The following is a 23,488-nucleotide window of genomic DNA, read 5'->3' as shown; positions in this document are numbered from 1 at the left end:
ATTTCCACAACCGGAACAAGCAATCGTAATCGTCTTCTTTGAATCTTCCCAGTTCCGGGAATATCCGTACCGAATCACTTTCTTTGCACTGGAGGAGCCATTAGTTTAGAAACTTTCGCAAAATAAATAAAAACATAAACAGCCTGCCTTAGCAACGGGTATTTTTTTCATCAATGTGATGAAACGGCACTGTGATGAAAAAATACTGTGATGAAAATAATTGCGCAAGACTCTAGTAAAGTGCAAAATGCGCAATAACTACTATACAAATTTGATTATAGTTATTATGTTATCTCAACTTTTAATTTGTGTTCTCCAAAATTATTAGATGTTAATCATTTCACAAGATGGACATCAACAACCTTTTGTTCTGATGTCTCATATTAAACTTGTTAAAAAAAAATACATAACTAAATAAATTTATGGGTCATTTCACCTAAACTGTATTTAGTGTACAATAGTTCAAATTCGAAATCAACTTTTTCTGATCATGCTCAAATTTGGCGGAACGATTGTTGACCCACTGAACCGTAATTAAATAAGCTCAAACTTTAAGGCCAGTCATATTCATAGGAAATTCCGGTTGATGCACATGAAAATATAAAATTGAGATTTTTTGTTTTCATGTATATATGTGAACTACGCCTGATCACGTTAAGTTGATGTTATTGCTTAGTGGTATTTTGGCCTAAATTAAATTAACTTAATTTAAAAAGTCAATCAGCTTTATTCGTTCGCATCAAGTTACATCGGGTTGTGTTTAAATAATAATTTATGTTTAAATAATATATTTAATAATGGGACCATCCATAAACCACGTGGACACTTGGGGGAGGGGGGTATGGCGATTGTCCACGATCCATACAAATAAGTTTTTTTTTGTATGTACAATTGTCCACGAGGGGGGGGGGGGGGTAACAGATTCCTAAAAAAGTGTCCACGTGGTTTTTGGATGGTCCCAATTACATTATTCATTATTTAAATAATTTGGAATCTTTCAATTTTCAAACAAAAATCAATCAAAAACGAAACCAAGTTCATTCCACCCTTCTGGTGAGCTCGATCACCATTCATTTTTCCCTGCCAATGCTCTCCCCCCACTCGAAAGCAGTTTCGAGTTTCTTACATGACATCTAATTCCCCCACCCGCTCTCTGAGTTTGGTTGGCCACCGGCCAAGTTGGAAACAGGTGCAACGGTGTGGTTCAACCACGTGTATGGAGCAAGAACTGCTTGCTTGAAGGTTCATTCTGCGTCTCCCAGAGAGAAACCACCAAGATACGTCGAGTCCGAATCCGAATCCGTTCGATTTTTCTGTCTGGCAAGGCTTCACCCCCCCGGTTGAAATGAGTTTTCCAAGTTTTCGTGAAATTGAATTCCAATCTGGCAGCACTGCTCCTAGATGCTCGGCGCTCGGCTGATCTCTTCATCCCATTTGGCTAAGCCCAGGCAAGGAAGAAAATGTTCAAAGTGAATCCCGCTCCACGTTGAAATGCTACCAGACATGGCACCAATCTACTCCAACCGTAATCGGGGGGAGGTGGAAAAAGGTGTCGAACCAATAAAAGCTGACATGCTGGGAAGCAAATTGTCCCCTAATGCGGGGCTGGCACTGAATTTGAAGTGCTTGCGGGCAACAAGTGCGATTTGGACTTGGGTGGGTCCGAGCTTTATTATGTCTGTTTTGTAAACTTCTTGAAGAATTTTGATATTTGAAATCAAGTGAGCTTTGTAAAATACCTGTCAGAATTTGTTTAGAATTGTAGTGTTTTGGAAAATGTTCGTCAAAATTCTCTGTTTATAATTTTAAAATTTTAAAATGACCTATCAGAATAACCATAATGGAAACATCTTGTCCGGAATCCAAGCGGTGCGTCTGTTCTGGTCCGTCCACCGTGAACGCCGCCGGTCCAGTCAGCTCTCGGTTCTGACGGTAAGCCAAGTCCCTCCAATATCATTCCCCCTGCTTTGACAGTCCCCTTCCGATAACCTCAGCGCAGCAGAACCTCTTCCTACTCATCCGCAATTGCCAGCATCGCTGAATGTCCGGAACTGGAACCAGAACCTCCGGAGGAGGACGGCAAATTCTGCCGAATCTGTCGCCACAGCGACGAACTCCTGCTGGAGAACATCTGCGAGTGCAAGGGAACCATGGGACAAATCCACGAGCGATGCCTCCGGCTTTGGACGATCTACCAGCGCAGCCAGGTGTGCGAGATCTGCCGGTCCAAGTTCCGGTTCAACTTTGACGCGAACAAGCTGAGCCCCACCAAGCTGGTGCTGAACTTCATCCGGCGGCGTTACTTTCTGGTGCTACTCCGCGATCTGCTCAACTTTATGGTGCTGTTTGGGGTGTCCGTGCTGCAGAACGCCAACATCATGGCCCTGATCCAGGAGGAGACCAGCACGGGGGCGTACTATCGGGCCCTTCCGGTGGCCGTCCTCGGCGCGTGCCTGTACGATCTGTACTTTTCCCGGTGGGTCATGAACCGGACCAGCCGGGCGTACGGCATGATCCGCGAGTACTGGGTGCTGGCCCACGACGACGAGTTCCTGGGGTACTTTGATCAGCAGTACGCCGTGTTTGGGGAGAACCAGAGTGAAATTGAGAATATGCTGCTGGCGGAGTATGATGCACCGGATGATTGAAAATATTGGTGAAATATCTAATATTTTGATAATAACAAATAGAAATTTTCACCCTAAAATAAATATGAGTTTCAAAACAGTAAACAGATGACGTGACAAAACCTTTAAGACAGTCAAACATTGTGGACAAGTGCAAGAGGGGGTATTTACATCCGTTGTTGGTTCGTAACACCTCCTTCAGTTTCCACCCATTTCTTTATGATCTGGCCCTCGTCATTACACTGTCATTATCACTATCACACACACAAACATTTGAAGGAAGAGATCCATATGAAAACAACATTATTAAAATCAAAACTTTTTCTCGAAAATAAATCAATCGGTAATCTTTTTAGTTAACCACAACAATACACAAATCGTCGTTATAATGTTTGTCAAGGTCAAACATTAAAATTTCCGTAACTTATTCTCGGCAAATATCGTATCGTCATCAGGGGTGACATTGGATCTGGGGGGTGAAATTAAGTCATACAAAAATGCTGACATTTGTATGACCCAATCTCAGCCTCCAGACCCAATGTCACCCCTGATGACGGTATATAGATACCATTTGTATTCCTCGATTTAGCTTAACATTTTCGGAGATTTCCTTATGACAAAAAAAAAAAGCATTTTGCATCATTAAAACATCGATACAAGTCTACAATTTTGGAAACTGAGCAGTTCTCTCAGATTTCGGTCATTCGATTTTTTTTGTATTTTTTAATCCGACTGAAACTTTTTTGGTGCTTTCGGTATGCCCAAAGTAGCCATTTTGCATCATTAGTTTGTCCATTTAATTTTCCATACAAATTTGGCAGCTGGCCATACAAAAATGATGAATGAAAATTCAAAAATCTGTATCTTTTGAAGGAATTTTTTGATCGATTTGATATCTTCGGCAAAGTTGTAGGTATGGATATGGACTACACTGGAAAAAATGACACACAGTTGAAAAATTTTTGGCGATTTTTTATTTAACTTTTTGTCACTAAAACTTAATTTGAAAAAAACACTATTTTTTATTTTATTTTTTTTTATATGTTTTAGAGGACATCAAATGCCAACTTTTCAGAAATTTCCAGGTTGTGCAAAAAATCTTTGAACGAGTTATGAAGTTGTAACCCTTAACTACCCCATTAGAAATTATTATGCCTCAATCGTGGTTTTTTGCTAATCATAAAAGCTTTTGCATTTGAGAGCGCCATCTCTTACCGAGTAGAGGAAGCAATTGTGGTTCATTTCTTTTCATTTCGGCACTCACGATCGAGATCTCATTACCCTGGCCGTGGCTATCCGTAAAATTGTTAAAAGATGGGCAAAGCGTGTCTTAAACCAAAATTTGGTGCAATAGAAAAATGGGAAAGAAACGGGAAAACCCGATCGTATCCACTCAATGTGTGTGATAAGGATGCCCCTATTGATTGCCATATGAGAAAAGGAGATGTAATGACGATTCTATCACACGGATGTCGTTCGTGTAGCAAGAATTTGCTGTAGAAATGTTCTACATCGGGGATTAGAATATTCAAGTGGAGACTGTTGGCCAGTTAAGTTCAGCGGATGCAAGTCAGTGAAAGTGTGCTTAGTGGTGCGACTAGTGGTGCGATTAAAGTCAATCTATAGTGAGTTTTTTTATTGACAGACTTAGGAATTTCTTCTAAACTAATATTTTTTAGCATTTTTTGTATTAGTTCGTGAGCCGCAACGTTACATTAGGTTCGCAAGTGGTTAGCACGTGCTTTCTGCTGACCAAGGTCAAAGTAAGAATTCCTAAATTATAGTGAAAGCTTAAACTAAATTGAATTGTGTTCAAATATAGGGCTTAGCCAATTTCAAGCTTTTGAAGTCGCACACCGATCGATAAAATCTAGTTCGCAGAAAAAAAGATCAGGTAAGCAGCGCTGGCTAAACGATTGTAAACTGCTAGAAAGTGCGATTACTTTGCTGTTGAACAGGCGAAAACCCACTGTTCAACGTGGGAGCGAGTCTGGAGCGGTTTCTGGAGCGGCGCGAGACCGAATTCGCGGCTCGAAACATCCGTTCGAGGTTAGGTTGAACCACCCTAACCACGTGACTGGGCGTCACTCATTGGGAAAACCGACGCCACCCCGTAGTGAACGCTGGGGTCTCCACAAAAACATCGCGCGAAGCAAGCACCCGACGCTCGCAAGCAACTGGAGCGCACCTCGTGGCGGTGCTACGAACTAACGCACTGCTCGACCGGAAGTGTGTCTCCGCTACGTCAATCGCCAACCTCCAAAATTGTGGTGAAAAACGTCGCCGCGGGAGTGTCCGTGCTGTTGGATTACGCACGCGCGTGGTGAGTCCACCTGGTCGACCGACCGTACGCGTGAACGTGGGACTACGCGAAAACTGTCTACAAAGAACCTGTTCATGCTTCCTGTCCTGCCGATCCTGCCAGCCAGCTGAATCGCGGTGGAACCGCCAAACAAGGTCAGATCTGCACTTTTTAACCTGATTTTAAACTGAGCTCGAAGAAAACCCCGGTAAGAGAGAAGAAACGTGACGTCACACAAGCAAAGCTTAGGGCCCCAAATACACGGAAATACAAGCAAATTGGAGTCTTTTCGCATATAAACTGGCTTAAGTTTAATGGATTGAGCTGTGTCACGTTCTATGCTTGAGTTGGGAGAATTAGTTGAATCTTCTTGCGCCGGTAGAACTTTCGTTTGATCCTTTTCTTTGCGGTAAATCAATACAATAGTAGTTTAGTTTTGGGAAACGGATAAGCCACTTGGAAGTGTCATGTGATCTCGAATGTTTTGCCCTATTAACCCGCCCTGTGAGAGAGCCTCAAGCCGGGACTCGAAACACGCTTCAGCAACCTCTTCTTGGAAGAGTGGCGCTTAAGTTGCTGCTAGTTTGCGCGCAAAAGAATTCGTTACAAAGTTTTGAATCAATACTGATTTTTTCAAAAAATAGAAACATTTTAAATGGGCGTAATAGTTAATTTTTTGGCTCTTTTTAAATGTTTTTTTTTTTTTTTTTGTTCGATGCCACTATCCACTGCGACCAGGAATTAGATCTATTGCGGACTTGCAATTCTATTTATAGAATCACAAAGGCTTCTTCTGTTATTAGGCAGATGGGACACGCACACACGCTATTGTTGAGCGACTGTGTCGAGCGATCCACTGCCGTAACTTCGCCGCCGAAGAGGTTTGAATTTTTTCAATCCTCTTTGGCTCTGCCTTTCCACTCTGTACTGTCCAAATGTATCGCTAGAACCGAAGTGCACATTTTACGTTTACTTATACCCAGCTAGCCCTTAAGTTCTGGTTTCTGGAAAACTCGTCCCTTCAAAGCACTTTTTGCGATCGGGCCGTGGAGCTCTGTAGGGCAATTATACAGAGAACAGTTGGTCCTTATACATGTGAAGAGTACAGGGGAAAGGATGTGCCAAGCCATGTGGGTTTGAAACCACGATCTTCCGCTCGTAAAGCGAAACCTGTAACCATTAGACCACAGGAGCTCGGCCTTTTTAAATGTTAGTCTCTGTTTAAATATTTTGAATATATTTGTTTCAAAAAGATCGGAAAATTTCACGAATGTTTCATATTCTAACATTGTAAATCGGACCATTAGTTGCTGAGATATCGACATTAGAAAATGGTGTGTTATTTGGGTGGGACTTAGAAAACATCAATTTTCCTGTTTTTAAAATTTTGCATGGCAATATCTAAGCAACTAAGGGCCGTATCAATAAAGTTCAAAAATGCAAAATATAGAGATTTCTCTCTGCTTTTCAAATATTTTTTTTCAAGGGTGGGCAAACATGTGCACTAATTTAAAAAAAATGAAAAACTGCGATTATTTTCAAAAAAGTTACCTATAAATGGATCTTACGTGACAACGGTGCAATTTATCAAAATTTTACTGAAAATCTTTTTGATTGCAAATTTGATTTTACATCGTAAAATGAAGTTGAAAAATTTTTGCGACCTATTTTTTGATTTTATGAAAAAAATAAAATTGATTCAAAAATTCATAACTCGCTCAAAGATTTTTTGCACAACCTGGAAATTTCTGAAAAGTTGGCATTTGATGTCATCTAAAACATATCAAAAAATAATGAATCAAAACAAAATAATCTTGTTCTAAATTTCACTAGCAATCCAAAAACATCAACAATCTCATCTTTCGGTTATGTCTCTGACATACTATCTTGAACTTTTTTTTTTTCAAAATAACTACATAATAAATATTTCATCCATACAGACTTTTCAAGTAAATTTTATTAGTTTTCAATTGAAAAGCTTGATATGAACCATTTGGAGAATTGTTCAGATTTTTCAGTTTTTAAATAAACTAAGTTTAGTAATATTTTCATTTGCTGTTATGCAAATTTTACTGCTATTTTAATTGGAAGGTATAGTTTCAAAAGAAATTATAAGAATCAAGCTTTGTTTAATTTAAAATAAAAGGAATGCTTTGAAATCGACTTAAAAAAACATTACAGATTTTTTCTGAGTTCTGTTTAATTTTAACTACATTGGAATATTTGGGTGGACGATTCTCGTGAAAGATAAAATAGAACTTTTTGTTTTGTTTTAAGTTTTTAATTAAAAAGTCGATTTTGATACAAGTAATATTATTTCTGCCTTTTGATTTAAAATTTAAATTTTGTAAAAAGAGATAAAAACCTTTAAAAAAATGTAAATGTGCCAAATTTCGCAAAAAATAAATTTATTGCACTCATTTTTTGCTGGACGATATTTTTAAATCGTGCATTGATATGAAATTAAATAAAATAAAGCAAATCAGCAAAAACTTATTAATTTTGTTAGTCGAATATTTAAAAATACAGTTCAATAAATGAGATTACGCATGCCCTATATTTTATTTCAAAATATATATAGAGCCCATCCATAAACTAGGTGGAACTTTTTTGAAAATTAGGAGATATTTTTTGTGTCACGTTCAAATTTTTTAAAATTTTTAATAGTTTATTGCAGAATGCTATATAATGAAGCATAAAAGTAGTTTCTGTGATTTAAACATAAAAATTTTAAAGTTATTTTAACATTTTTATCGTTTCGTGAAATTTGCGTCAAATTCGGTGTGTTGAAATGGAGTTTCCCGTGAAAATTGCAATTTTCGAGCGTGAAAAATCACTAAGCCTACTTATGTCCATGCATTGAGTCAATGAATCGTTTAAATACAAAAAAAAAATGTTGAAAAGTATAACTTTTCCTAACAAGTTCAACTTTTCAGCATCCATTTTATATTGAATGTAAGAAAAAGTAAGTAGTTTCGCAACGGAATTGCAAAACAAAATATTTTTAAAGGTTGATTCACAAAGACAAATTATTGAGATAAAATTTGGCTTTTCCCATAAGGGCAATTCTCGGAGATTTCGGTCATTCGTTTTTTTGTATTTTTTAATCCGGCCGAAACTGTTTTGGTGCCCAAAGAAGCCATTTTGCATCATTAGTTTGTTCATATAATTTTCCATACAAAAATGAAATGTAAAAATTCAAAAATCTGTTTCTTTTGAAGGAATTTTTTGATCGATTTGGTGTCTTCGGCAAAGTTGTAGGTATGGATATGGACCACACTGAAAGAAAAATGATACACGGTAAAAAATGATAATTTTTAATTTAATTTTTTGTAACTAAAACTTGATTTGCCAATAACACTCTTTAATTTTTTTTTTTTTTTTTGATATGTTTTAGAGGACATCGAATGTCAACTTTTCAGAAATTTCCAGAATAGGCAAAAAATCTTTGACCGCGATATGATTTTTTTAATCAATACAGTTTTTTTTTTTCTAGAAATCGAAATATTGATCGCAAAAATTTTTCAACTTTATTTTTCGGTGTAAAATCAAATTCAAAAAAAATTCACAATTCAGAGATATTGCCATGCAAAGGTTAAAAAACAGGAAAATTGATGTTTTCTAAGTCTCATCCAAACAACCCACCATTTTCTAATGTCGATATCTCAGCAACTAATGGTCCGATTTACAATGTTAAAATATGAAACATTCATGAAATTTTCCGATCTTTTCGAAAACAAAATTTTCAAATATTTAAAATCAAATGTAACATTTCAACAGGGCGTAATAATGAATGTTTGACCCGTTTAAAATGTAAGTCTGAAAGTTTTATGTTCTGAGATTTTTGGAACAAAATCAAAAATAAATCAATAATAATTATTTCCGATTGAAATGTGATGAAAATTAAATAAAAAAAAACAAAGCAATTGTGAATGAATTACAAAATTTTCATTTCATCTTCATGAAATTTGAACCGCCGTTCTCACATGGAAATTCTATGTGAAGAACCATGCAGTGAAGAAGGTCAAAGGGTGGTTTATGATGTTTATGATTCCGTAAACATTTGTGCAACCCCCCCCCCCCCCCTTTCCCCCCATTTCTCCCCCTCCCTCCAGTCCTAGATAGTCGTGTCGGGCCAGGAAGGCAACATTACTCGTCCCAACCCAGGTCGGCCCATTAATGGCAACAGGAACGCCATTGTCACTTTCGGGTCATTAAAGGCTCCTTGCCACGACTTGCATTTTCATTCTGTGGGGGAAGTGGAAGAGAAAGAGGGAGGAGGGGGGGGGGGGGGCTCTTGGGGTTGAACAACAGATGGTGATAAATGCCTTCAGCTGAATGTTATGGACGACCTAATGATGAATGTTGTTGCAGACAGGCAGGCAGGACAGGCCAGAAGAAGCGTACTCACTGTGGCTAATTAGGCTCGTTGGTGCTGTTGTAGCTGTTGAAGTTGAACAGACTTTACTGTTTCATTGACTCAAGTGGAGGAAGCATAAAAATTAATAACCAGCTTTAGTCAAAACTAAAATTGCAATACGATTGTCGCATTAAATGCAAATTTTGACATTCTCAGCTGAAGAAACGACCAAATCTCCACCGTCCATCGCTGCCTTCTTCAGCAAGACACGTTTATTTCACTTGGTTTGGCAATCGTGAAACAGTTTTATTTTACATCGTACCGAAATGATAAGAACCGTGTAACTCACTGAGCAGTCACACAGACGATTTATGGCTGTGACAGACAGTGCGAAATGTGCTTGCAGAAAGTTGGCTGCTCTCTGGGATGATGATTTCCTACTCCTGATAACTGGATGCTGCATTCGCGCGCAGTGAAAATGAGCTTTAACAAAGTTATGTGGTTCATCAGAGAGCGGGAGTGGGTTTGGTCACGCTCTCGAAAAGTTTTATGTAATTCAATTTTATCTTTGAGTTCTGGCTACAAACTTGACAGGGCAGAGGATACTAGCCACAGGGAAGATGCAGCATGATTTTTTTAACTACATTTTCTTTGATTTAAACAATGTAATAAGAGCAATTTCAAGAATTTTGTAAAAAAAATAATAGGAAATTATAAAAGAGGCGAATACTTATTTTAAAAAAAATATATCTTCAGCCTAAAATGTAGATGACTTCTTGTCTTGTTTTTCCATGAGATTTAAATTCGTTGAAAATGTTTTTTCCACCACAATTTCAACTACAACAGCAAAACCCCCAACAGCATCGAAATGCATATCCGAATAAAATTTATTGCCGTTCATAATTTATGATGCAACAGTTTGCTGCTCGCTGAAAGTATTTGCAAAACTTGGTACTGGATCTCCTCCGTGCCCACACCGTCCTTCACCCAGAGCGCTGCTGCCATTGGTCCGTGCGGTTTGTTTCTGTTTCAGTTTTGCCAGAGCACGCAAAAACTAACCGCATGTTTCTGTCAAACTGGAACGTTTGTAATTTTCCGGAGGGAAGTTTCCACGCGGTGACATTCAGTTTCAGGTTTTAAATTAAACGACTGAAACAATTCAATCAAAATCAATCTTTAATCTAATCTAATCTAATCTAATCTAATCTAATCTAATCTAATCTAATCTAATCTAATCTAATCTAATCTAATCTAATCTAATCTAATCTAATCTAATCTAATCTAATCTAATCTAATCTAATCTAATCTAATCTAATCTAATCTAATCTAATCTAATCTAATCTAATCTAATCAAATCTAATCTAATCTAATCTAATCTAATCTAATCTAATCTAATCTAATCTAATCTAATCTAATCTAATCTAATCTAATCTAATCTAATCTAATCTAATCTAATCTAATCTAATCTAATCTAATCTAATCTAATCTAATCTAATCTAATCTAATCTAATCTAATCTAATCTAATCTAATCTAATCCAATCTAATCTAATCTAATCTAATCTAATCTAATCTAATCTAATCTAATCTAATCTAATCTAATCTAATCTAATCTAATCTAATCTAATCTAATCTAATCTAATCTAATCTAATCTAATCTAATCTAATCTAATCTAATCTAATCTAATCTAATCTAATCTAATCTAATCTAATCTAATCTAATCTAATCTAATCTAATCTAATCTAATCTAATCTAATCTAATCTAATCTAATCTAATCTAATCTAATCTAATCTAATCTAATCTAATCTAATCTAATCTAATCTAATCTAATCTAATCTAATCTAATCTAATCTAATCTAATCTAATCTAATCTAATCTAATCTAATCTAATCTAATCTAATCTAATCTAATCTAATCTAATCTAATCTAATCTAATCTAATCTAATCTAATCTAAGCTAATCTAATCTAATCTAACCTAATCTAATCGAATCTAATCTAATCTAATCTAATCTAAAATCTTCAAACTTCAATACAAAAAAGTTATGTTTCTTCATCTCCCTGGCTCCAAGTGTTCTTCTTCCTACTTTCTATTTTTAAATTTAGTTTCCCTTCACGCGTTTAGCATTCATATCTTCCCAATCGTCAATGTCTTTTACCAAATTATATTGGAAATTTTTAGAACTTTTCGATTTTTTTCTGGAAGGGACATTCATGGACACTATTTTCAAAAATTGCAAAACGGGAATTCTCAGTTAAAATTAAACCTTAAGTGAATCTATCTTGAAAATGTAACACTTTTTCAAAACATCTTTAAAGTTTCTTTCGATTGCAAATTTGATTTTACATTTAAAACTAAACTCAGTTTTTTTTTCTCCAATATATTTTTTTCCCAAAAAAAACAACATCAAAGACGCCAAATCGATCAGAAAATTCTATTAAAAGTATCAGATTAATATCACAGATCACAAACTTTGAGCTGAACAAAAAAAAACTAAAATAATTGAAATATTCGATATTGGACAATTTCGTAAATAATTCTGGAGTTTTTTTTTTTTTTTCAAAAAAGGTCCAAAACCCCAAATTTTCAGTTTTTGCTTTTGAGTGTTTTTTAAAACCCCTGACTCAAGGTGGTTCCAAAAACATTCAAAAAGCAAAAACTAGAAATTTGGTTTATTGAACTTAAAAAAAAACAAACAAAACTCCAGAATCGCTCTATATTCGCTTATCTCTTTTATCCCAAGTGCTTGTGTCTCTATTCCAAGATTGTTATTCGATAAAATTATCGTCTGACGATAACGATAATGGTTATCGTTGTCATTTAGACGATAACGATAATATATCGTTTTTTCGATAATTCTATTAGCGATAATCTTATCGCCGATATTGTACGATAATTAATTTTTAACATCTTTTTAAAACCGATCAATTCAACCATATCATGTAAAATTTTCAATCCTTTTACTTAGAATATATACATTTTTTCAAATCTAGAAAGTTACAAAGTTTAAATATGTACTCAAAATTGTTCACAAAATACCGTATTTTTTCGTTAATACTAAAAATTTTCTAATTTGCATTATGGGTATGAAACGAAGCGAATTTTTGTATGCTTTTTTATTCACTTTATTGTAAAATACAAATATTTTCACAAAATACCGTATTTTTCAAGATATTGAAATTTTCGAAATTTGCAAAATGGGTTTCAAACGAATTGAATTTTCGTATGCTATTAACGACAGTTTTTTTTGAAATACTTAAATTCTCACAAAATATTCAAATTTTCAAAATATGCAATACGAGAATCAATTTAAGCGAAATTTTGCCTGCTTTTTCATCATTTAAGTATTTTTGTTAAATACTTAAAATTTCACAAAATGCTATATTTTTCGAAAGTACTCAAATTTTTATAATTTGCAATATGGGTATCAAACAATATGAAATGTTGTTTGCTTTTTTAATTAATCAGTTTTTTTAAATGCGGTTTTTTTTAACAAATTACCGTTTTTTTCAAAAATACTCAAATTATCAAAATTTGCAAATTGGGTATCAATCTTAGTGAAATTTTGTATGCTTTTTCGAATTATTAGAGTTTTTTTGTTGAGAATACTTAAATAAAGTACCTTTTATCGAAAATATTAAAATATTCAAAATATGCAATTTGAGTATCAAACAAAGCGAAATATTGCATTATTGCATGCTTCATACATACATTTAAATTGTGTATGCACTATATCATAAAACATTTTGCGTCGTTTGATAACCATATTGTAAATTAAAATAAAATAGAAGTTAAAAAACGTTTTTTTTTGTGGAAATTTTACCAACTTTAAAAAAACCTCTCATAAATTGAAAAAGCAAACTAAATTAAGCTTCGATTAATACCCATATTGCAAATTTAAAAAAAAATGTGAATTTTCAAACACTAAGTTTTTGTTGTGAAAAATAAACTATTTAAAAAAAACTCCAATAATTTGAAAAATGCAAACTTAATTTCACTTCGCTTGATATCCATTATGCAAATTTTGAAAATATGAGTATTTTCGAAAAAGTACGATAATTTGTGGAAATTTTCTTAATTTAAAAAAAATCTTAAAATGTGAAAAATTAAATCAAATTTCGCTTACGATTTATAAAAAAACTCTAATAAAGTGAAAAAAGCATACAACATTTTGCTTTGCTTGATACTCATATTGCAAATTATGAGAATTTGAGTACTTTCGAAAAAATATGGTATTTTGTAAAAATTTCAGTATTTTACAAAATAAACTGTCTTGATGTGCAAAATCAAACCAAAGTTCACTTCGTTTGCAGATTTTGAAAATTTGAGTATTTTCGAAAAAATACGGTAGCTTGTGAAAACATCTAATAAAGTCGAAAAGCAAACAAAGTTTCGCTTCTTTTGATACCCATGTTGCTAAATATGAAAATTTGAGTATTTTTGAAAAAATACATAATTTTGTGAAAAAAAACACATAGGGGAAATTCTCGTATGTTTGGCAGGTCAAGCACTCGCTCCTAACTCCATCCAATTTGCTGATTTTCACTATTTAAACAACTTATTTTGCAAAACTTTTGATAGAAATTTGCTTGCTCACTTCTTATTGAGCTATTTACAACTCGAGTTCAGTTGAAAACGCTTTTAATAAGCTTTAATTGAATGTCAAAGTTCTGACCTGCCAACATTAGAGGCACGCTGGATTTAGATGCTGTTCCCCTATTTTCATTTGAAACTTACTAGATTTAAAAAAAAAATCGATGGCTAACAACCTTACTCTTTTCAATAGTTTTTTTTTTAATCTTTTGTCCCACATATCCCTTTTGTGCTAGGAGTTATTTTACTTACATTTTAAGTTCAGTCCTTTTTGTCAAGTTTTGTTTCTTGACATTTCGTTTTGAAAAAGTCTTAAGGGGTTTTTTTCAATTCAATTCATTTTTTTTTATTTTTCGAGATAGCATGTTACAATTTTGTTTCTTTAGTGCTTGTATAGAGATTTGGATTTTCCTTACAACTATAAATGTTTCAGATACTGACTTGGTAGCATAGAAATTGTTTGTTTCAGATCTTCAAATCTAGGAAAAGGGTGGTAAAAAACCTAGCGAAATCCATAACTGTTATGTTTGCTTAATCTAATATCACAGTTGGGGAAGAAGGGGGGTCTTAAGGGGTTACATACATATAAATCGACAAAAAAGACAGAGGTTCATGTGAGCACATACTTAATTTTATTTAAAACATTCACAACATTCAAATATACATTTTTATTTATCATCAACACAAATTTGAAAATATTTGACTGTATCATTGCGGAGATATAGCTATTTGAAGTTAGCAGTTTCAAAAAAACGGCTACCCCGATGTTTTAACGCTGTCTTGACCAAATTGGCTCAAAATTTTGGTGAAGACTCGTTAAACTGGTCCTGGTAGCATGACAAAGGCCGACTTTCAAAAAAAAAAATTAAAAAAAAAGATAAAAATATTTTTGTGTTTTTTATATAAAAAATCGTCAGTTTTTGATTTTTGTATTTTTTTAAAAAGCTAAATGTCAAAATCGGGCTTCGTCATGCACACGGGATAAGTCTTGAGAGTCTTCACCATAAATTTTAGCCAGTTTGGTCCATCACATCTCGAGATATCGTGGTACCCGCAAATCAACTCGGTGTAAAACGATCAGAAAGTTTGACAGTCCACTTTGCACACGGCAAAATGTTGAGCTAAAAATCGTCTCTAACTCAGTTTAATCATAAAATATCTTTATGAAACTTTCAGGAGTGATTGAATATCATCTTTTTAGAAGATTCAATAAATTTTCTGTATTATTAAATTTTGTGATTTTCTACATGTTTGTTAGCCCTTAAAGGAATTGGAATTTCTTATGTCAATGTGACATCCCTAAAAAAAATATAATTATTATGTTTAACTATCCATCTATTTTTTGTCTCACTGTTTGTTTTTCTCTCAGCTGTCCTACTTGATTGGAACCAATTAAATGGTTTATTCCTTTACTTTCATTGGTTTGCATTTGACCTGTTTTTGTTTATTTTTGGAATTCTTGTTTTCACTGTCTCGTTTGACCCGTGTAGTTTTGTTCGTCTGACTTGAATTGTTTATTCTTATTATTTGGTATTCAATTATGTTTTGTTTTACACAGGTTTTCCCCACTTGTCTCACCTGTTTCGTTTGTCTCTTGTTTGTGGATTGTAATTTGTACCATCAATCGTGTATTCCACAGTCAAATTTGTACTCCCCGAAACATTTGCGTCGGTAAGTTTGGTTTCATTATAAGTATTTGTTCACTTCAATTTACATGCCACCAAATGAAATTTCAAAATGCGTATTGAACCCGGGCGAGCACACACAAAACCCAGCTCCGTGCATGTATTATTGCTAATATCACATTAATTACGTGAAATTCGTGGGCTCTCTCGGCTACCTTCCGATTAGGTGGTCCTATCAAACAAACAAAACCATTATTGGGCCATTGAAGTAGCGGCGGGGCAGATATTCGATGTGTGCTGGGGAGCTAATATCGTGCCCGATGTGTGCCGAGCCGCGTGTGGGAGGGTGTCAGCTTGAGGGCTCTTTAAATAGTAATAATTGCCCACCAACGACTAATTACCAGTGGAGCAGAGTACTGCAGCACTCACACACAAACTCATCATGTAATACAACAGCTGGACGGAAGAGGTTTTTGTTCTGCTCCCGGGGAAATGCAATTTGGAAACCACAAAGAGATTTGAGCAGGTTCTTTGTAGAAAATGAAGAAAAAAACTTATTTCGGTTTACAACCAAATAATTCCTCCATTTTTTTTTATTAAATTCTATACTAAGTTAAAACTGCTAACGATAGTCTTCAGAAAGGAAGGTAAATCCTTCCCTCGGCAGAAGTTGCAAAGCTGAGCTATTTCTCCAAAAAGGTGGTAAAACTTTCCTGCTAAAAAAAATTTGCAAACCGAAGAGTTTTCAAAGAAAACTGGGGAAAAAGGTCGTGTGTGAAAATATGAAATGTAATTTTACATTTCTACACTGTGGTTGCTTCTTTCTCGGAATGCATGTACGAACATGAACGTGCATGTTTACAGTGCGATTCCTTGTTTGTCTTTGCCCAACTTCCCAACTTCCCAGTTCCTTGACAACTTTCGGCCCTCCATGGTTCATCTCGAATGTATTGCATTTGGACTCCCTCGAGAGTTGAAACAGAAGAAGTTCGTATTTTTCTGTCCGTTTGTGGTTTTTGTGGGATTTCGCCGTCCGGTCATCCCTCAAGGAAAACCACACCTTCGACGAAGGGTTACGGGCGTTCTGTTTCGAAACACACAAAGTCATCGTCAAATTTTGTGTTGACCGTGGGGGGAAAGTTCTCTGCGGTGGAAATTCTTTCAGCTTGTTTCCCCCTCTCACAGGGGACGAAAAAGGAGTGATGGTGTTTACAAAATGGAAACTTTTAAATCAAATTTTACGTCAAAGTTTTGCAACTCTGAGTCCGAACATTTGAGCAGGTGTGGATTTCTTTGGTGGAAAAGCGTTTTTTTGTGGCTGCTTGAAAATTATGAATTTGTTTTTCACAAAAGAAAAGTTTTCTGGAACTCCGCAAATTTCAATACAAGGTGGGCAGTCTAATTTGTAATGTCAGTGAAATATAAATTTGCTCATGGGAAATCCTGAACAAATCCTCGGGAAAGAGTAACCCAGTAATCCTTCAATTATAGACCAACTTAAAAATAGCCACTTTGTGAACCTCTCTTGGCTACAAAAATTACTCCTCACATATGCAAAGTATAAATTAGTATGCCACCGCAAATCTCATAATAAATCCACCACCGCCTCAAACAGACACACATTCACCCTCACAATGCACGATTCGTGTCACGGCAAATGAAACAAAACGTTCTACTTTTGCTTCATTTTTTTTTTCAAATTCTATCGTGCTCGTAGCACTGCACGCGGCGAATAAAATTAAAAACATAACCTCTCATGGAAATGCGAACGCACACACCCAGCACCACCCGTAAGCTGACACCCATTTCATGCTGGAGAAAAAGAAAGAAAAAATAACATGAATGCACTTATAACCCCCCACCCCCCTTTAGTCCTCAGTTTTAATGGTGATGCACAGTTGAGAATTTCAACTTCAATGCATGCCATTTGAGAGGGACAAAAAGACTGGGACCAGTTCGATGACATGCCATTTTTATTTTTTGATATGTTTTAGGGAACATAAAATGCCAACTTTTTAGAAATTTCCAGAAAGGGCAAAAAATCTTTGAAGTTATGAACGTTTGAATCAATACTGATTTTTTCAAAAAAAAAAAAAACGAAATGCCGGTAGCAAAAAATTTTCAACTTCATTTTTCGATGCAAAATCGAATTTGCAATCAAAAAGTACTTCAGTGAAGTTTTGGTAAAGAGCACCGTTTTCAAATTATAGCCATTTTTAAGTAACTTTTTTTTTTTTAAATAAGTTCTCATGTGAGCCCACTTTTGAAAAAAATATTTTTGAAAGGCTGAGAAAATTCTCTATATTGTATTTTATTAACCTTTGTTGATACGACCCATAGTTGCTGAGATATTGCCATGCAAAGATTTAAGAAAAGAAAAATTGATGTTTGCTAAGTCTCACCCAAACAACCCACCATTTTCTTATGTCGATATCTCAGCAACTAATGGTACAATTTTCAATGTTAGAATATGAAAGATTCATAAAATTTTCCGATTTTTTCGAAAATAATATTTTCAGTTTTTTTTTTTTCAATCAAGACTAACATTTCAAAGGGCCATACATTAAATACCGTAAACCGGGGTGACTTTGATAGGATTTCAATTTGTTTTTAGAATATTTTCCAACAGGTAAGGTTTATCTCATGATTATTATTTTTAAAACATGTACTGGGGTAGACCACACAAAGTCCATGCACTAATTCGGAAAAAAAGTTTTTTCAATAATGTTTAGAAAAATAGTTACGTTAAAAATTCTTAGTTTTGATTCCGGGGTGACTTTGATAGTCATAGTTTTTCTTGTTAAAATCACATTTAAAATGATCAAACCTTATTTGTACGCTAAATGTACCATCACTAAAGTAGCTGATATAGTTTTTAAGAAAAAAATCATTGTTTATGTTAAGTTAACTAAGTGTATAAGCTTTTAAGCTAAATACATATAAATTTTAGGTAAAATTGTTGAAAAGTCGAAATTTTGCCTGAAATATGTTAAAACTAGTTTTGTTTGTAAAATGATCGATTCATATTGCATGTTATACTGAATTCGAAACACGAATCACATGTTTTCATATTTTAAATGAAATTTGTTCAACTGAAATTGCCTATAAATTTTGAGATTTTTTTAATTGTGTTTCAAAAACACATATTATTTATTATTTACAAACTTTTTTAATCTTCACCTAGTGGAAAATTGTCCAAAGAATCTGAAAATGCATTCCGATTTCTGATTAAAAATCATGTTCATTGAGAAAATCATGACACTTTGAGAAGTTTAAAATAATGACTTTCATCAAAATTTTCATAAATATAGTTAAATTACTTTTTAAACTTGTCAAAATTTTATGAAAAGTTCTTCTTGAAGTACTTTGAACACTTCTCTACCACGGTCAGTATGTTTCTAAACCATTCCTTACATATATTAATTGTACTCTTCATTTTGCGGAAAAATCGCAAACCTATCAAAGTCACCCCGGCTATCAAAGTCACCCCGTTTTACGGTATTACGCCCTAAGAGATCGGAAAATTTTGTGAATGTTTCATATTTTAACATTGATAATCGGACCGTTATTTGCTGAGATAAAAAAATCAGCTTATCAAACATATTTTTTTCAAAAGTTGGCAAACAAAGGCACTATTTAAAAATGAAAACCGCGACTATTTAAAAAAACTAACCTGGAAATGGCTATGACTTGAAAACGGTGCACTTTATCAAAATTTTACTATAATAATTTATGCAACAAGTTGCAAAAAGAGGATTTTTTTAGCACGAGTCGTACATTTATCCAACGAGGTTCACCGAGTTGGATAAATACGAAGAGTGCTGAAAAAATCAAGTTTTGCAGCGAGTTCCATACAACATTGTTTGCAATTCCAGAAAACACACACTGAGTGAAATTTTATGTCAAATTTTCATGTATTTTGCCAATAAATCGTTTAAATCAAAAAAATGTTGAAAACTGTTACTTTTCAAAACAAGTGCTAAAAGTAGAACTTTTTTGCATTTATTTTGAAAAGTATTGCTATTCGATTCTGTTATTTTTGGTACAGAAAAGTAGGTAGTTTCACGACGGAATTGCAAAAAAAGTTCTTTTTGATTGCAAATTCGATTTTCCATCGTAAAATAAAGTTGATAAAATTTGGCAACCAATAGGGGAAATATACCCATTTTAATCTTTCTAAGCTAATAAATCAAATTTTCAGATGTATTAACAATGGGAAATTGCATGCTCACTTTTATTTGAGCTATTCATTACTTTGGATTAGTCAAAAACACATTATGGAAGCTGTTATTCATGATCAAAGAAGGGGTATAGTTCCCCTATTTTGATTTTTGAAAAAATCAGCATTGATTTAAAATTCATAACTTGCAATGTTGTTAATCCATAGAATTCTCTTCGATAATATTATCGTCTTACGATAACGATAATGGTTATCGTTATCGTCAGGACGATAACGATAATCTATCGTTATCGTTATTCCGATAATTCTATCAGCGATAATTTTATCGACGGTAACGGACAAAGAGCAACCAAATTATGTTAAATTTTCAAGTTTTCACTGAGTAAATATTTTTTCGATAATATGATAAGTTTCAAAGTATAAATACTGAGAAAAAATCACAAAATGCCGTATTTTTTTGGAAGTACTAAAATTTTTATAATTTGCAATATGGGTATCAAACGATTCGAAATATTGCATTTGCATTGCATAGTATTTTAACTGTTTTAGATTTTCTTGGAATAAAATACTAAAATATTTGTAAAATACCGTATTTTCTCGAAAATACTCAAATTTTTATAATTCGCAATATGGGCATCAAACGATTCTAAATTTTGCATGTTTCATGAATGTTTTAGAATATTTCGAATGAAACACTAAAATTTTAACAAAATATCATATTTTTTCGAAAATACTCAAATTTTTATAATTCGCAATATGGGAATCAAACAATTCGAAATTTTGCATGTATTTTAATAGTTATAGAGTTTTTCGAATGAAATACTTAAATGTTCACAAAATACCGTATTTTCTCGAAAATACTAAAAAAAATATTTCGCAATATGGGTATCGAACGAATTGAAATTTGTCAAAAAAAAACTGTGTTACTTAAATACTCAAAATTTTCACAAAATGCTGTTATAGAGTTGATTTTTTAAATGAAATGCAGTCAAAACTCGATTATCCAAAGTTTCGATTATCCAAAGTTTCGATTATCCGAAGGTTTGTATGGGACTTCAGATAATCGAATCATGAACAAAACATGTTTTTTTTTTCTTTTTCTTTGTTTTAAACATCAATATCGAGTTAAGCGACCCCATTTTAGGCAAAATTGTATAGTTGATTGCATCACCGCCATATTCGCCGTCATCTTGGTTTTAAAATTTGTGTATAACTTTAGCGTAGTTTTGGTTTTAAAATTTATAAATCACTTAAGCGTAGTTTAGAGGTCTTACTAAAGCTCGACAATCACAAATTAGACAAAACAATTTTTTTTCGATTTTCCGAAGTGAAATTTTCCCGAGGACTTCGGATATCGAGCCTTAACTGTACTCCAATTTTCACAAAATGCCGTATTTTTTCGAAACAGTTAAAATACATGCAAAATTTCGAATCGTTTGATACTCATATTGCGAATTATAAAAAAATGAGTTTTTTCGAAAAAATACGTTATTTTGTGAATATTTTAGTATTTTAATCAAAAAACTCTGAAACAGTTAAAACACAGTCCAGACTCGATTATTCGAAGCCTCGATTATCCGAAGTTTCGATTATCCAAAGTTCAATTATCTATATCAGGTTTTAATGGGACTTCGGAAATCGGAATTTCTTTTCTTGTTTTAAACATAAAATTCGAGGTCTGCGACCAAATTTTAGTCAAATTTGAAAAGTAGTGTATAACTTTAATGCATGTAATGTAATAAAATGCATTTTTTCAATATTTCGCAGAATTACCTTTTGACGGGTGTGACAACGGTTTGCTATGATACCGGTTTTTCTATGCGCACCATTTCTCGTCACGAAAAAAAACCCGACACAACTCGGTAGCTTGATCGGTGCACCGAAACCAAAGTTTGGTGTGACGGCGGTGTGGATCGGGTACACAAAACGGACATGGTTTCTGCGCCTACCACACGGGAGAAGTTTAGAGCTCTTGATGCCTAGCAAGCCAATTGAAATCAACATTTTTTAATGGTGTGGTTGTCAAAGGCACTGCATTAGTATTTTAAAGGTTCTTGGTTCGAATCTCGAAAGTTTTTATTTTAGTTTTTTGAATGTTTTTATTTGTTCAGAATAATTCTTTAGGAATAGAATTTCGTAGTGTCATGAAATATAAACACTAACTTTTAGTGCATATAATCCTGAAATAGACATTTTCTGCCTGCATAATACAGAACGTTTTCTCTATTCCACTACAAAAATCCATTCAATTTTTTAACCCTTTGACTAGAGCGTCGCAGGTTCGAAGAAGTTTTTTTTAATGTATGTAATCACTAATTTTGATCATAAAAATTGAAAAAAAAAAACTCAAAAATATTTAAGTCAGGATTGAACCAGGAACCTCGTGATTAAAAGACGGAGATCACAACCGACAGGCCACCCTGAAGATGTGAATGATGGCTGACAAACCTCAACCAAAATAATGTCGCCTCCGGTTTACTTGGATCAACCATTCTGTTGAGTTGCATCTTGGTATACAGTTGGGTGCACCGGTGGTGTACCAAGGTGCTTTCGGTACAGTTGCCGCCATATTGGCCGCCATTTTGGATAAAAAAAAATGCAAACCACATTATCGTAGTTTGGGGGTCATACTGTAGCTCGATAATCAAAAATAATACAGCGAAAATGTTTTTTTTTCGTGATTCGATTATCCGAAGATTCGATTATCCGAAGTGATTTTTTTCCAAGGCCTTTGGATAATCGAGTCTGGACTATACATGCAAAATTTTGAATCATGTGATGCCCATATTAAAAATTATAAGTACTTTAAAAAATACGGTGTTTTGTGATTTTTTTTTAAGTATCAATACTGACCATATGATCAAAAAAATATTTAGCAAGTATGATAATTCAACATAATTTGGTTGGTTTAAGCCAATTTTAGAAATAAATTACTTATATCGCACATTGCAAATCAGGTTTTTGTGACTAACAGTTAAATAGAAAACCATATTTTTTTTAACGCGTATCATTTTTTTCAGTGTAGTCCTTATTCATTCCAAAATTTTGATGAAGACACCAAATTGATCAAAACATCCCATCAAAAGATACAGATTTTTGAATTGTCATACATCATTTTTGTATGGACAGCTGCCAAATTTGTATGAAAATGAAGACAATATTTCCTTTTAGAAATTAAGAAAAGAAAGAAAGACAAGTGAGACATTTTAAATACAAGAAAAATCTGTTTCAACCGTGTCCGTCGCAAATGAAAACAAAAAAAAACTGTCGCAGTACCCGCTTTACGCGCTCATAAAATTGCATGCATGCAAATTTACATGCAATCTACGTTCCAGTGAAAGGAATGAACAAAAAACTCATTATCGCGCACGAGGATGTACTCTCAGCCGGAGAATAGACTGGCTGGCTGGCTGTGGTGGCGATGCATTTGATATGAACTCTCCATTTCACAGTCGTTTGTGTCGTGGAGCACGCAAGTGTTTGCTCTACTACTTTGTTTTGCTTGTTAAATCACCTTTTTGACTAATCTTTAATGAAAAATAATTGAGGCTAGCTATAATTTTTCATTAAAGATTAGTTAAAATGGTTCAATATGAAATTTGATGTGATGATTTTTCTAAGTTCAAAAAAAAAATGCCAGCAAATAATAAAATTTTCTTCTTGGTGGTATGTATGTAACAGATAAATGTAAGAAATTTCACAAAAATGGAAATCCAGGAAAGTAGAGGAAGTGAATAGTAGTAGAGACATTGCAGTAAATGAAACAATTATTGAAGATTTCTCAAACTTTGAAGACAATAAT

The 23,488-nt window shown here is 33.9% G+C and overlaps 1 protein-coding gene across 1 annotated transcript; it reads left to right on the top strand.

Annotated features, from left to right (window-relative positions):
- The first annotated feature begins 1,818 nt into the window (after window positions 1-1,818).
- LOC6048619 (E3 ubiquitin-protein ligase MARCHF2) lies at window positions 1,819-2,648 on the top strand. The gene is made up of 2 exons (XM_001865483.1): window positions 1,819-1,932; window positions 1,995-2,648. Exons 1-2 carry the CDS (start codon window positions 1,819-1,821, stop codon window positions 2,646-2,648), a joined length of 768 nt encoding a protein of 255 aa, XP_001865518.1.
- Window positions 2,649-23,488: the final 20,840 nt, after the last annotated feature.

The sequence above is a fragment of the Culex quinquefasciatus genome, chromosome 1 (genome assembly GCF_015732765.1).
Source record: "Culex quinquefasciatus strain JHB chromosome 1, VPISU_Cqui_1.0_pri_paternal, whole genome shotgun sequence".
Classification (NCBI taxonomy): domain Eukaryota; kingdom Metazoa; phylum Arthropoda; class Insecta; order Diptera; family Culicidae; genus Culex; species Culex quinquefasciatus.
The sequence above is the reverse complement of the archived record's forward strand: the minus strand, read 5'-3'. Positions and strand labels throughout refer to the sequence as shown.